Here is a 16,133-nt window from a genome sequence, read left to right as displayed (position 1 = left end):
AGCTATAATAAACACAATTTGCAACATTAAGCTTTTATATTGTGTTGCAAAAAATCCATTAATGCATTTAATTTAGCAGAACATCCTCAGTGGATTAAACTCAGAGGGTTAACCTTCATAAAGAGCATCTCCATCATATCCCATCCCCCCACCCCCTTCTGCCATGTCCGTGCATTATTCTCTTCAAGGCCCATATCTGCCTGGCACATTTCGGGGTCCTTTAAGGAAAGCTTTATGATTATTGGTTTTGCTGACAAAGGCAAGTATCTTTGCACACTGCCGCTTTGAACCACTTCCTGTGTTTTAGAGCAGCCTTTACAACACAATAAAAGACATTTCAAGGTTTTATTGAGCTTATGTTAACACACAAATGTTAGAAATATTAACTCCGGAATTTATTTTTGCAAAACATTATCGTCGAGCTGACCCAATAAGCTGTCATTTGGTATTCATGTTTTGGAGGAGAATGCAACAAAAGGATGTTGTTTTTTTTACTTAAAAAACGGAACAGTTTATGTCAATGGACAGCTACAGAGTTGACCCAGGAAACAAACACACATATTCTCGTATTGTCACATACATTCCCTTTATAAAAAGAAACTTATTTTGAAATATTTACATTTATTCTTGGAAAACAAAATTTGAACAGGCCCAAACAGAAAATAAAGTATTGCATTACAATGCAAGGACACGTCTTCCAAATGACAAACTGATTACAGAAAACTGATGACAAATAATAAAAAATAAAAAATCAGCAGTCCCATATGTTACCTTTTTGAGGGGGGGGGGGGTTCCCCACTTCAATTGTGTCCATTACTTTGTAGCGACCCTGTCATTGCTGGGCTGGCTCTGAAGGAGCTCCGTGTTTTGGGCCCTCAGTCTCTCCAGCTCCTTCTCCATGTCTCCCAGCCGGACCAGGGAGCTCTCCCCGGCCGGGCCCGCGGGCTCCACGGCGCGCCGCAGCCGGTTGTTCTCCTCCTCCAGCCGGGACATGCACTTCTCCAGCTCCAGGTACTCCTGCACGAGCTCCTGCTTGGTCATATTCTGCAGGCTCTCAACGTGGTACATCTCGTAGGTCTCAGAAAAGTCTCTCTGGAGAAACTCTCCACCTGCGTTTCCAGGTCTCCCGATACCGTCGCTGCCCCCCCCGCTGCCGTCATCTTCGTCCTCCTCCTCGTTATCAAATAAGTCCTCCTCGCTGCCCGTGTCCTCCATGCGGGTCCCGACCCCTGAGGTCCGTCTGACCCCGGTCTCGGTGTTGAGGTCGGGCTCCTCTCGGTCATGCTCGTCCATCAGGAACTGGGTGGTGTTATAAGGGGCCACTGGGAGCCCTTTGGCGAACATCTCCTCTCTCAACCGAGAAGCTCTGGCCGTCTCTTTCTCCTCCAGGGCTTTCCTTTCGTCCCAGTTAAGTTTGTAATAAGGCTTCCAGTTGCGCTTCTTCCTGGAGGTCCTGCGCCTGTGCCTCTTCTTGCCCAGACGCGCATCCAAGCCAGTGTCAGAGTCGATATGACTATCATCTTGCACCTGGTTTAAAGTCTCTCCCAGTGGGCTATCTTCGCCGTTTTTCCCCTGCGCGATGTGATTACCGTCACCCGCTGCATGGACATCGGGTTTCTGATGAGACTGGGCAGCAATCGGGCACTTTGAGAGCTCGTTTCCGGCAGCTGAGGCAGGGCACACCTCCCTCGGTCCGCCTTTCATTTGCCACAACTTGTCTGTGTTGATATCCCCACACTTCTCCGCCCGCTGCTGCTGCTGCTGCTGCTTTTGGTCTCTCTGTCGCCCCCTGTTGCCGTTCTCTGGTCCACCACGGCTTCTGGCTGGGAGATGCTTCAACGCGTCTCCGCTGCTCCCACCTGATGGGCTGCCGAAAGTTTTCAGGTGAAGGGTCTGCTCCGCTGGATCTGTCATCCTGATGTTCCGCTACGATGGTCCCACTCTAGTACATTTTAGATCATGTCCTCTCCCTCAAAAATGATCTTCAAAGTTCGTTAAAAGACGTTAAACTAAATTTTAACAAAAATGTATGTATTCCAGAATCACCCAAAAATCATTAATAAAGGAAGTCTACGTTTTGACGTTTCAAAACAAACTCTCGCAAAATTAAAGGAAACTTCTCTACAGTAAACACTTGTTACTCCTCCGAGGGTTTGTCAGAGCAACTGCCGCTAACTACCATTAACTGTTTCGATGCTGTCAGGGCTATCTTTCAGCGGGAGACAACGTTTCACCGTCACAACAGTGTCCAGTGTGCTGCTCAAGAAGAGGGAGCTCGTGTTTTTATAGCAGCTCCGCCTCTCTCCGTGCGCATGCAGCTGTTTGTAACGCGCGTTGGATTGTGGGATATGTTGTTTTGAATTCAATGTAGCACTGTCGGAGGCCTACAAACAAAACTACATATTCCACAAGTCTACGATAACTGACGAGGATTTTAACCAATCATACGGTAGACTCTTGAGCGCGATAAAGCCCACCCTTCTCTTTGTTGATTGGACAAGAGGGTAACTTTGCTGTTGCTAAGCTTTAAGTATTTTTTGATTCGACAATCCATGGGTCAATCATAAGTACGTAATCCACACCAAGAAAGCAGTCCGGTACATTTTAAGGACGGTACCATCTACACAATAAAGGGGTAAAAATACTTAGTAATGAAATATAAGTTAATTTAAATAAGTTCAAATTACATTTTAGTCGCTTGGTCTAATTAGAATACGTTAGACGTAACTACATATGTATTATATGTCCTTGCTGCCCTCACAGTATAAAGCCGAATTATAAATGAAATAAAAACCCTCCTGCATTTAAAGCAAAATAAAGAACCCCGCTTAGGGAAACTAGTCCGTGTTTAATGTTCACACAAGGAAATAAGTAAAAAACAACTTGTGTTGAAAATGCAAGTATTTTTCATGTTTAAATGTATCGAAACGCGTCGTTTTGATGATATTACAGCATTAAATGATTCATTATGACAATTATGTGTGTTGTGCGGAGTGATACGTTGTGGGACACAGTCTCGGCGAACTCGGGAATCAGCGTAAACAAACGACATTTATTGTCAAGCTTCCGCTCCGAGTACATCTCAGAGCCCCTCGTTGTTAAAGGGTGGGTCAGGCGATCTAACTCTTGCTCAATAATCCTGTTACCAGTGTACGGAGTTGTGTAGATCAGTTTTGAGTTTTTCTGCGCAACCCACCCATGTTTCTGATATGCAGTGTTAGTTTTACACTGGTGTGTCGTGTTAAAAGCTAAGGCTAAGCTAGCTAGCTAACGTTAGCCGAATGTTAACGTTAGTTAGCAAATGATAGCTGCGTTGTTTCGTTCCCAAACTAAACACTTCCATCATTATAAAGTGTGAAGCCATACGCACTAACGTTAGAACAAAAACAAATACACGGTGTTGTTAGAGCTCGACGATGTTACAACGCAAGTTATTTCTAGCCAGGGCCAGTGCTACGTTAGTTGTTAGTTTTAGGTTTAAGCTCACAGTATGAACTTTGCCTCACATTGATCTGTTGGAGAGTTTTGGGGCTGTGTTGTTAATCTATTGAACTTTAAAGAATTGAGATTGGGAATTCAAAAATGACCTTAAAAAAAAGCCAGTGCTACGTTAACCCAAACGCCATAATGTACATAAAGCCAGGCTAACTAATGCTAAGTAATAAGCAACCATGGATCGACAACCTTAAAACAATGATTCCTACCATCAATTTTTTCGATTAAGCTTCAGCGACTACGCAACAAAGTATATAAATACAACCAGCTATTGAAGTTGCTAACGTTAGCTATCTGCTAACTAGGCCAATGTGTTTATCCTGGGTCAGCGTAATTGCTGGAACGTAATGTATCCCGTGAGGGTTCCTTACTACAGGATTACGATTGATTTCAACATTTTAATTATGCCATTCTGTCAGATTAATATATACTCCAAGCTATAAAGAAAAGTTCAAATGAAAAAATAGCATTTGTTCCTTATAATCCGTGAACTGGAACCCTCGATGAACTAGTTTAGCTTCAGGAAGTAGACGGCCCCCAGATCTTGAAAGGCAGCCCTGAAGCTTTCCTTTAGTTTCACATTTAGCAAGCCCTGGTTGTGATTTACACACAACTAACAATTGAATCATACATTTTCAACAACTTTTCTTTATAACCTTTGTTGTTCTGTGTAAAATAAAATAAAAAGCTGAAATGAATTACTCTTTGAATTAATTTTGTATGGCAACCTTGTGGTATATGTAGCCTATCTTATATATTTATATATATATATATATATATTTATATATATATATATATATATATATATAAATATCTTATTTTTAAAACACATAAGCCTAAGCCTAGTTTGGAAATGTCTAACGGTTCCCTGTACAATTGCTAGTCAGTATACTGAACTTAATATTTCACTGCATTTGTCACTAACTATATCCTGCACACACATATAGTTTCTTAGCCTAACTTTTAGGCTATAAATGGAAGAAAATGTTTTGTTAGTCTGTGACCCCTTATGGTGGGTCTCCTAACACAGATTGACTTAGAATCCAATGGCTGCAAACAACACAGGCCTACTGTTTCTACTAATAGAATCAGGCAGGGTTTCAGCTCTGGCAAATAAGCAAGCTGAGCTGGGAATCCTTTCAGGAAGACTTGATAGCCTATGTTCCAGTCAATATGAAGCCTAACGACTGTGGGGATTAGGAAATCATACTAAGTTATCATGTTATGTTTTTTGTTTTGTTTTTTTAAATCAAGGAGCATTGTGCAGCTTTAGAGCCATTGGTGCTCCTGCATAGACCAAAGCCTGTGAGGATTAGCAAGCATGACTTAATCTCTGTCTAACATGGCTGTTGCTGCAATTGAGAGATGAAAGATAGAAATAGTTTTAGGCCCACGGATGGCTTTGAAATTTAAATTAAAACAATGGCCGATATATATCTGAGCACAGGGGGCTATGTTTTTAAGATTTTTATGAAGAAAGATTTAGTTTACTTCTCGTGTGATTTGTGACTTATTGAAAGAAACATGTCACTTTAAGAGACTCCCTCCAACCCCACACAACCTGCTTGTTATGTGTGTTATTTTGTGGATGGCTGTGGATCAGGGCAAAGTCACATTTCATGCTCGAGTCGTCCTGACAGGAAGAGTTTTAGACCGCCCAGCTGAGCTCTGTGTCTCTCTGATCTCCTTTATAACTCCATTACAAGACTTTATTAAGTTTCCAGCCACTGCTCAGGTGCTGTGGGCCCATCTCCATCCATTTACAAATAAGAGTTCATTCTTAGTTTGATTCCTACTTTACAGCACATCACCGTATGGATAAATGTAGATTTAGCTGGCCGTAGAAGAGGAATTTTACTTTAAAATGATTGATTTGTTGTTGAGATGTTTGCAGTTTCCTGCAATGACCAGCAGGGAGCGCTGCACTCTAAGGGATTGAGATTAAATCATTGAAAAGGAAAAAATGTCATGTCCTAAGTATTTGCTCTGACACACTCTACCGGCTTGTTTTATAATATTCTCCTATTTTAGTTTTCCCCCCTCATATTTCCCAGAAACTCGAAACAGTGAGCGATCCAATGGCCTTAACTTCACAACACATGCCATTGGGTTATACCCTACTGTAATAAGCTGCTTTTTATGCTAATGCGAAGTTTGATAATATACCCTAAGCAAGGCATCAGTAAACTCATATGTTTACCTTTCCTATCTATAACAATTTGGCTGTTAATCCGAATCTACCGAATAGCTTGTAACCTTTTTGAATCAAATATGTACCTGAGTAAATTATATTCTTATTCATGGACATGTTCATTCATGGACATGGTGCCTTTCTCATGTAATTCAGTTCGTCGTTGTTTGTTGGGGCAGAAGAAGGAGGTGGGAGTGCGTAAAGTGTGCGCCTTGTTTGGAATCATATTACACACAGCCTGCATGGACAGCAGCGCCGGGGAGGGACTTGAAACATGTGGGAAACGGATAACTGTTGCGCTCGGCTCTCTCTCGCTGCTCAGACGCTTTTCTGGGACAGCAGAAATCTGCGCTTGCGAGAAACACCTGCACTTACTATTTCCCAGAGTTAACGGGCCAGCTGCGTGTATTAAAGTTGTATCCTCCGGTTATTTTTCGCTGGAGTTGTGATAATGTTAGGCAGCGGTAAGTCAGCGACCAGCAGTCCGAAAGAGCGGAGGAAGAAAGGGGCTGAGAAGCCCATAGACCCCATCAGGAGGCTCGGTAAGAAAATCCAAACTTTTTTAGGTCCATTCTGTTGCTTCAAAGCTCACTGCGCTCTAGCTGGGATAAAAACACTATAAGAACTTCTGTGAGTATGTGAATATCTTTTGTATGGAAGGTTTTCTCCTGTGCTATCACCTCAGTGATGTACAGTTATTTAGTCACTTTAGTCAAGAATTAGAGTGTAATATATTTAACTTTTGTATAAAGTGACTGTTAATCACCAGATAATGACACATCAACCAGAGCTGAAAGGAACAGTGTTTGTGAGTGTGTGTGTGTGTGTGTGTGTGTGTGTGTGTGTGTGTGTGTGTGTGTGTGTGTATGTGTGTGTGTGTGTGTGTGTGTGTGGGGGGGGGGGGGGGTATTCATGTGTTAATGAAGAGCTGAAGTCACCCACTAGTGAATCAGGCTGCTCACTATTCACATCCCAGCCTGGTTCTCAGTCCAACTACATTAGGCTGCATGCTGCCACTTTACACAAACCTTCTATGCTCACATTCTAACCTCACAGAATACCTGCAAGACACTGGATGTCTAGACATCTGCAAAGAAAACTGCTCTGAAGGTTTTATCTCCGAACATTGAACCCCTGATTGTTGTTTTGCTTTGTTTACACAGCAGTGTGTTTGCAGGGCTGTAAACCGTTAATCCAACAAGTAGACCTCGTCATTTTTTAAGTTGACTTAAAAAATACTTTAAAACAGCTGATAACCTGTTTATTTGTTATCAATTACTTTTAGAATGGATACATTATCGAAATGATTGCACATTTTTCTTTTGTCAACCTACAACATTTTTAGTTACCTAATCATTATACATTATACACGGTTGCCCATAAAGTTGGAATAACATATTTTGTATACCTCTGATCATGAAATGATTGTTTGTGTAAATAGGAATAAAAAGAGGAATATGTCTGAAAACACCATTATTCCAACTTTTTGGGCAACAGTGTACATCAGTATATGTTCAGATCCAAACATTTTCTAATTCAGTTAGCTCAGCTCCTGCCTGTCCCTGAACATATACCCCAGCTTTTTTCCCAGCAGTGTATGTGCATGAATCTAGAACAGTGTCTCGCTAATACCAAAAAATCAAGCAAGTGAGCTCACCCACCCCCACCACACCCTGACCTCTTTCAGCCATGTGTCAACATAAATCAGTGAGGTGGCCTTCAACACACCATGCCTTAGCAGCTTTTAATCTTTACTTACTTCAGAGAAAGAAAGAAACACACACACTGTACTTTCATAATGAAAAAAAGTGGAACTAAGGGGGTCAGATTGCTGTGTCATGAGGTGTCACAGGACAAGTTTTCCTTGTTTGTTAAAATATTTCTCATTTGCTGTTAACCTCTTCATTACGATAACATTTCTGGTTAACTGAAAGTTTTATAGTTTTGAGAAAATCTATATTTGAATCAGACAAGTCCACACACGGAAAAATATATTTGTTGCTGTCACTGACATCTCCTGGGACGGTCTTGTATTTGGTTTCAGAAACAGACTGAGGTTGTCAGCAGTGTTGTGCACTCTAGTGCTCTGGGGTGCTGTGATTGTGAAACACAGGAATTAGTTCATTGCGAGAACAAACAAGATTCACGCAAACAAAATCCATAAATCTATTCACTTCCAGATCTTAAAACCATTTTATGAAGCCTGCATTTACATTTTCAAACATAGACTCCAGAGTATTGAAAAGTAATTCAACCTTTATATACACACGAATTTCTTAATTTTTTATTAAAAATGCTTTTAACATAACTCTGAACCCATATGAGGTTTCAGGAATCTGCTACAGGAAAAGGATGCATATGTTTTGTCTGGGATGTCAGAGACTATTTTAATTAATCAGGGATTTTCACATGTCAGAGATTTATAAACTTATATTCAACTAATAAAGTAAACAGTACCCTCCACAATAATTCTACAGCACAGCTAAACACTGTTGTTTGGGTCTGACATCTGGGGTTACCAGAAAGGGGCCATGCAAATAATACAATCATTTTTAAATCCTTCTATTACGAAAAATACCCCCCCAAAAATGGAACATTCCACTTCTCACACCATCTGGTGATATGAACTCATCTGCCAACCTCAGTATCCAGCAGAGAAATCCCAACAATTTAAGATCTTTAGCCTAAAGAGAAGCGAGACCCAACTTGCGATTCATGTTCATACCATTGTTTTTTATATCTTTCTAATTCATGTTTGTGTAAGATACCATTTTGAAAGAAGGTAAAAACACAATCTAGATATTAAAGTTGCAATAGCTGATTACATTTGAGCTGATATCTACATAACAGTTACTTCCTTTAACTATTCCTGTGAATTCATACGAAAGATGAAGAAAATGTAAGTGTTGCTTATTATCAGCTGAATAAGAACCAGACAAAACCATTGAAACGTTATTCTGTATTTTAAAATAAAACTAAATTAGTTTCTAAACATTTTCCTGAGATAACTGTTCTCAGATCATCCGCTGAGAGTCTCCAGAGCACAGTCAAGCTCTTCCCAAATCATAACTCTAAATACCATATATATCATTAAAGGTTGGATCTTGTTCTAAGAGTTACCCTATTCGCTGCCTAATCCGTCTTGTTGAAACAGCTGTGGGACAGAATTAAGAACATTTAATTGGCCTGTCACCCATATCATATCGACAACACCCTAACCCTCCATCTTGATGCAAGTGTAGAATCCTTGCTAGCTGTCTCTCGTGTCAGTGCTAATGCTGAGAGAAACGTGAACTGTGTCCCAGCAGGAGCTGATATGTGCGCCTGAATGAAGAGGACGCATGCAGACACACTCTATTACTGACCAGCTGATATGGTTATTTTCTTTCAGATCCTCATATCAGTTTCAAGGCGCTCCTGCTGCTCGTAGTGTGGAAACACCCTTAGAAAAATAATCCATATGACTATGAGATTCTTTTTAATGTTTGTTATTTTCTCACAGCTGATCCAGCAACCTTCTTATTTTAGCCAATTATTTTCACATAGAGCTGTCAGCCATCCAACTGTTTACAATCTCTCTGTAGGTCTGTGGATTGGCTTGTCCACAACTTTGGTCCAGAGTGTAAAATCTTAACTATTGGATGGACTGCCATGAAACTGTGTACCGACATTCAAGGGCCTTTAAGGGGTTATTCTTGTTGGATTACTCCCTGACTCTTGCCACTTCAGCAGGTCAAACGTATCACTTATCATGAGAACATCTCATTATCTAGAAGAACAAATTAATTAGGACCGATTTTTAGACAATTCTGGTTACTAGATGATGAATCACTTTTTCCTTTTTCCTCTAGTATGACTTCGCTCCTTGATAGATGAAATTAGAAATCCTCGATTTGTTCCGGAAACGGGGACATTTACACGATTACAACAGCAGATATTGTAGATATAGTGAGGAAAACATATGGGCTAAGTATCACACTCTGGTAAACGATTTGAGTAGCCTACTTCTCCCACCTCTGCTATTTAATGTTATCATAGAGTGAAACATTTATCCGTCAAAATCTTTTGTGTATGAACAAAATGATCTGCAAAACGTACGGAAAATCCATCAAGCTCAGCTGTACAGTGTTTATGGCAAATAAGCTAATGTAACCATGCTATTGAGCTAAATAAAGATGGTAAACGTTACAAACATAGCAAATGCTGAGGTGCTTTTGCTAGCATAGCTAAAAGTGTTGCAGTGTTTGGTTAGCAGCTAGCATGGTTGTAGACTTCTTTAACCTTCTTTACTTTCCACCATGCCGGTTCTGCTGCTTTTCTAATTACTTTGCAGTGTTGAAATGCTTCATGCCAACTGCCTAGCAGGGTTGCTAGCCAGTTGGAATGCAGGTCTTTGAGCATATGATGTAGTGGCTGTCAACCAGATTCTCTACAGTAGACGATGAAAAGAAAACACGATTCAGATAGCCCGAAGAATCCTGTCCATCCCTCCATTTGCGGCCTTATAAAGGGGTTTTCAGGAGCATAGTGAATTTGCTCCTGTTAAAATGTACTGTGGATTAAATCTGTGGGATTTGCCAACACTTTCAGGCTTGTGCTCACTTGTCCGTTTTGGTTAGATATTAAAATCATGAAGCTAGGAAAGAAAGAATGGGTTTGAGGCTTGAAAGGCAATAAAAAGAGGTAAAGCAGTGTATTGAGAAAGAGGCAGTAAAGGCTGTTTGGGTAGTTGCGTGGTCAATGACCTGCAGTTAATCAGGCCCATGTGCTATGCTTGTGAGAATGCCTTGCATGTGGTAACAGCTTGGAAAACAGGGTTGTTATAGATGGAGGGCTGGTAGGGGGGTTTCTTTGTCCTCAACCCTAGTGGGGAGAGCTCCTCTGCTGCACCCAGTTTGTTTCTAGTCAGGGGGAGGGAGCTGGGAGCTGGGAGCTCAGTTTCTGTTGTGCTGTTGCTTCGGGGGCCCTCTGAGGAACTCTCTCAGCCGTTTGGCACTGAAATAATAAGGACTAGGATTTAAGGGAACGTTAAAGAAAGTATGCCAACAGTTTCTGGTCAAATCTTCAAGGGTGAGCAGATGAGTCCAATCCTAAAGAAATATTTGACAAGAGTTAGAGTTTGTTTAGACCTTTCCTTTGAAAAGTCCTGAAAGAGAAGAATGCTCTTTGAGAGGACCCATTCATCCCTGCAAAAGAAGCAATGAGGCATGGCTGAATGTGCTATTAACACTTGTACTGTAAAGCTGTTGCTGCATGATTTTGATATAATAATTTACAAAGTAGTCTGGTATAACTACTTCTTAACTAAACCATTAAAACCGATGTTTGAGTAGATTTATGCACCAAAAGTGTGGGACAATTTCTACACCAGTTTTGCTAAATGTAAATTTGCATTATACAGGAGTAATATTCAGACCCATTTTTTGTCTGAATGTTTGAATAGTTTCAGTAATTTTCAGATAGCTACTAACCACTAAGGACAAATATTCCCCTCTGCCCACCAAAACACTAGACCAAGATGATTCAGTAGGCTTAACTACTGCCTATCAAACCTTTTAAACTAATGACCCACATCTCTGCCACATCTTTAATTGTTTGTTTTGTTAAAAAAAACTGTCCAAACCTTAAATATATTCATTCAAAATAGATTACTTGTTTTTTTGTCAGCTTTGATTTAGTCCCTTTTTTTTAATTAAGATCTTATCAAAACCAGCTCATGCAAACCAAACAACGGTATTTACAGTACTCTGTTTCACTTTCAGTTTTATTCTTGAAGTAGTCTACCTTATTCATTTTCATTAAGTCCAGACTGGGAGAAAATACACATGGAAACATTATGTGGTTAAAACATCAAGTCACTTTTTAAGACACTCCATGAGAGCTACACACAACACCACACTGAATACGCTGAGCACAGGTCATGTACTGCAAGGTTTGTATAGGAAACACAACCTTGAGTTTAGGGTAAAGCAGACATGTGTTGACTGTATATAATAATGAGAGGCCGGCTTTAGAAATACAGTCAAAAAGGTTGTATGTTCCAGGATTACGGCTGTTGCATAGGAGTTTGTCAATTCTAAAAGCAATAACCACTGGTCGGGGCCGGCCCTGACCAATTTGCTGCCCTAGGCAAGATTTTAGCTGGCGCCCCCTCCCCCCCCCACATGATTTAAGTTGGGGGGAGACCTAACCTCCTCTAGGGAGGTCCGGGGGCAAGCTCCCCCGTGAAGATTTTTAAAAAATTAATATTGAAGTTAAAAGCATCAATCTGGTGCACTTTGAGAGCAAAATTAAGAGAACAATGGATACATCTCTCAACACCCATATGAAACAGAACTGTAAGCAGATTTTATTTTTCTGTATGGATATTTTAAAAATCACTCCCCTTTTAAAACTGTATTCTTGTTTATTAATAACAACTTTTTTGTACTGTCATATAGTATTTTATACCTGTTTTTCATCTATTCTCTTATTGTTTTATAACTATAATGATCATATAAAGGTGTGCCTTTACCTCACTGAGCTGAGGTTATCAGAGCCGCTCAGTCTTTCAGGAGAGAGCTCTCTAAAGCTCTCCCCCCCCCGCGGCCGCTTACACAGTAAATTCCAATGTTAATAAAAGCACACAGAAGCTGTATACGTTTTTTGGGAGTTTGATTTATTTTAAATTAACACAAATATAAAATTAAAACCCATAATTGCACACTAAAACATTATTTCAAAAACAGAACTATTTCACATAAACCTCTGGTTTTGACTGGGGCTGTTGTTGATTTTACGAGCAAACAATGTTTGTTACAACTTCTTCCCAAGCTTCACGCCCCCTAGATTGGGAACCACTGGTGTAGCTAATAACAACCGCAGAGCTCTTAGCATGGCTGTAGTAGATGCTAGTTCTTGCTATCCTTACAGACTGTACAACATTAATCATGATTTAACAACTCACTTACAAAGGAAAGATTACGATCTTAAGGCACCGTTTTTTTAAACGTGTTTTTTTTTAAACGACAAATGCGCACAAAACCAAGACAAACTCTACTTACTCAATCACAATACATTGTTTACACTAAAACCTTCTTTCTTTGTGTATGCTTTTGTGTTCCAGGGCTGCTGGACAACGAGGATGTTCGTGTGATGATGCAGGGCTGCAGCATGGTGAAGGTTCGCTCTTCGAGATGGCAGAAGAGTCGAAACATGCGGCTGATGGATGATGGACTCACTGTGTGGTGTGAATCTACAAAGAGTTCCCGCAAAGCCAAAGCCCAGCAGACATGTACGTATTGCTGAAATATGATCAGGGAGAGCTAGAAGGAGAGCACACAGTGTGTGAAAGAGGCCACGGACTAAAAGTCAGTTATAAGATGTGAGCATGGTTAAAGGGGAAAGGAGCTCTGAAAGTAAGAGTGCTCATGAATAGAACTTGGCTTTAAAAGGAAGGAAATTATAGCAATATCAGGTTAAAGGCAAAGGGCGTTGCCTCGAAGGAAACGTATCTACAAGGGGAAAATGTTGAGACTAATCAGCAGGACTTCCACCAGCCCAGTACAGACTGCTGACTGAGTCATCGTGCTCATTAAACTAGTCTATTGTTCAGAGTTGTAGAGCTGTTTTATCTTGGCTCCATCTCATATCCTCTACTCTAGTTGTTCTTGTTAAAAAGGTTGCTTGTTTGTTTCCATGGTAAGTCAGTATAAAATAAATAAAATATTCATATCATTTTTTACTGGGTGGACGGGGTGGAGGGAGACACTAGGCTTGTTTGAGACAAGCGAGACCTGCGCAGACCTGCGCAATTTTGATCAACGTCTTGCTCGTGCGTTGCATGATGGTTAGTAATTTTGTCCGACTTGCTCTGGAGGCTCGCTCACATGAGACGTTGAAATCTCGTGGGACAAAGACGCCCGCAGCCTTGAGAGCGAGGCGCCGCAGTTCCTCTCCACGGGCTGCGGAGGCGAAATGCTTGATGGGAAACGACTCGCTGGTATCTCGAGCTGAGCGCTCATTGGTGTTTTTTACCCCATGCTGCTGATGAAGCTCTCCATTGGCTCGGCAAAAGTTTGTTGTTGTTTTGTGTCAGTTTTACGTCGCCACTTCCATTCACATTTTTCATCATTGTTCCACAATGTTTATCATCATGAAATTAATATCTATATATGTTATACTATACTTGCACTGCTTACCGTTTTCATACTTTATATATCTTAGCATATTCATACACACTGCTCATACTGCTCACAGGCTGCTGTGTATATCTAGTGTATTCATACCCCTCACTGTTTATTCATCATTCAATTCATTCTATCTTTTATTCTGTAGATTGTGTACATTACTTTTCACTTTACTGCTTGTTGCACTCCTGGTTGGAAGCTAAACTGCATTTCGTTGTCTCAGTACCTGTAATATGTGCAATAACAATAAAGTTGAATCTAATCTTGAGCAGGAACAAATGTATTTACTTAGTACATATTTGACATTAACGATTAAACACATGTGTGCATTCTTTATAATGCAAACCGAGTCAAGCCGACTCCGGAGGTGGCAGTATGCACCTTAAAGTGGTTTGCAATCCGCCAAAAAACTGAGAGAAGAAGAAGAAGAAGGCGAAGAAGTAGAAGAAGAAGAAGAAGCCGACTCGGAGCTGTCCGACTTCAGGCGAGCTTTTTGAGACCTCCCCCGGCTGCGATCGGCTATTCTCGTCTACTTTCGAGGCGAGCCGCAACGCGTCTCAAACAAGCCTATTTTGTCCGACTTGCTCTGGAGGCTCGCTCACATGAGACGTTGAAATCTCGTGGGACAAAGACGCCCGCAGCCTTGAGAGCGAGGCACGGCGCCGCAGTTCCTCTCCACGGGCTGCGGAGGCGAAATGCTTGATGGGAAACGACTCGCTGGTATCTCGAGCTGAGCGTCCATTGGTGGGTTTTACCCCGTGCTGCTGATGAAACTCTCCAATTGGCTCGGCAAAAGTTTGTTGTTGTTTTGTGTCAGTTTTACGTCGCCACTTCCTTTCACATTTTTCATCATTGTTCCACAATGTTTATCATCATGAAATTAATATCTATATATGTTATACTATACTTTCACTGCTTACCGTTTTCATACTGGGGGGGGGGGGGTACCTCTGTGTCGCCTGTCAGCTCAACATGATGCCTTTAACAATAGAGAGGCGAAGTCCCGCCCATCTACTTCCGACCCATGGGACCCCGGAAGCGGAAAATTATACATTGACGTCAATGGAGAGAGAAAAGTCATCTTTCGATCCCGTTTGAATTGTGCCACGAATGACACATATGATGTTTGTCAAATTAAAAGAACATAGATGGCCCTGTGGGCCATCTAAGCTAATTTACAGATGGCCCTGAGCCCAATAGAGATTGCCCTGAAAAATGCGCGCGGACGAAATGGCACGAAGGGTTTGGGGGGCCTCTCCCTAGAAAATTTAGATTTTTCCAGGTCTTACTGTAGATGCTGTCTGGTGCATTCTCTAGACTGAATTATAAGATGAACCACCACAATATTATATTGTACAATTTCAATTTTATTCTTAATTTCACTTGTTTGTTTGCTCTTGTTTGCTCGCTTGCATGCCCTGCATAGCTATAAGAAATACTTAAGTTGTTGGTCAAGACACTTTCCATCTGATGAAGGCAAATGCCTTCCCAGATGTAAAAAAGTAGAAAACATTACATTCAGTTATAACTGCCAAAACAAACATTATTTACACTATTATGGCCCCTGTTAAAAATGTTTGTAATGTTATCTACTGTAAGTTGGTCGAATGAATGCTTCCTCATCCGGAAGCTGACCGAGCAGACCCGAGCAGCAGTCGAGAGGAGCCGAACGCATCCGCGAAGCACACAACATGGTGACGTCGGAGTTCCCGTTAGCCGGCAAATCTAAATCTCTTCGGTCAAAATAATTACCCTTTAGCGCAATACCGCTTCAGTTGCGCCACTTATGTGACAGAGAAGAAGAGTATGTGACAGACAATAGTAGTCAATTCTAATGTCTAACACGTAATGTGGAGAAAGAGATGTCCTGTCTGGGTTTATTGTGCGTTGATCTGTTGGTAATGCCTCGGGGTTCCGGTGGGCATGTAAACAAATGCATTATGCTGCGCTATACTTTGTGGCCTCACCCGGTTGCATAGCGACACTTATTGTTTAGGTGTCTTTTAATAAGCAGGTAGTCATATATTTATCTAGAACTAGCTGGATCTGATCGATATGGACATAAACGTAAGTGAAGTCTAATCTGACGGGAGAGAGATCAGCAGCTGCTGACGATTCCAGACGCAGCTCTGCATGATCACATGCAGCGGTGAGCGGACAAAACACACACTTCAGGTTAGAATATCACTCGTAGCTATTTTAATTACCTCTCAAACTACCTAAACTAGTTATAGATATGTTTAGTTTTACTGTCGGGTCACTCATTACTGGATCCGCGA

General features: G+C 41.1%; 2 protein-coding genes across 2 annotated transcripts in view; one reads left to right on the top strand and one right to left on the bottom strand.

The window, feature by feature from the left end:
• Positions 1-331: 331 nt before the first annotated feature.
• On the bottom strand, positions 332-2,247 carry hexim1 (HEXIM P-TEFb complex subunit 1). The gene has a single exon (XM_079646532.1). The coding sequence runs from the start codon at positions 1,912-1,914 to the stop codon at positions 814-816; it is 1,101 nt and encodes a 366-aa protein (XP_079502658.1). The 5' UTR covers positions 1,915-2,247; the 3' UTR covers positions 332-813.
• A 3,687-nt stretch (positions 2,248-5,934) lies between these two features.
• The window catches only part of plcd3a (phospholipase C, delta 3a), a 30,590-nt gene continuing 20,391 nt past the window's right edge, over positions 5,935-16,133 (top strand). The window contains exons 1-2 of the mRNA XM_079644589.1: positions 5,935-6,228; positions 12,792-12,959. Coding sequence (XP_079500715.1) covers positions 6,138-6,228; positions 12,792-12,959 — 259 coding nt within the window. The 5' untranslated portion in view covers positions 5,935-6,137. The remainder of the gene's footprint in view (positions 6,229-12,791; positions 12,960-16,133) is intronic.

The sequence above is a fragment of the Notothenia rossii genome (assembly GCF_949606895.1).
Source record: "Notothenia rossii genome assembly, chromosome: 8".
NCBI classification, from domain to species: domain Eukaryota; kingdom Metazoa; phylum Chordata; class Actinopteri; order Perciformes; family Nototheniidae; genus Notothenia; species Notothenia rossii.
This window is presented reverse-complemented; position numbering and strand designations above follow the sequence as displayed.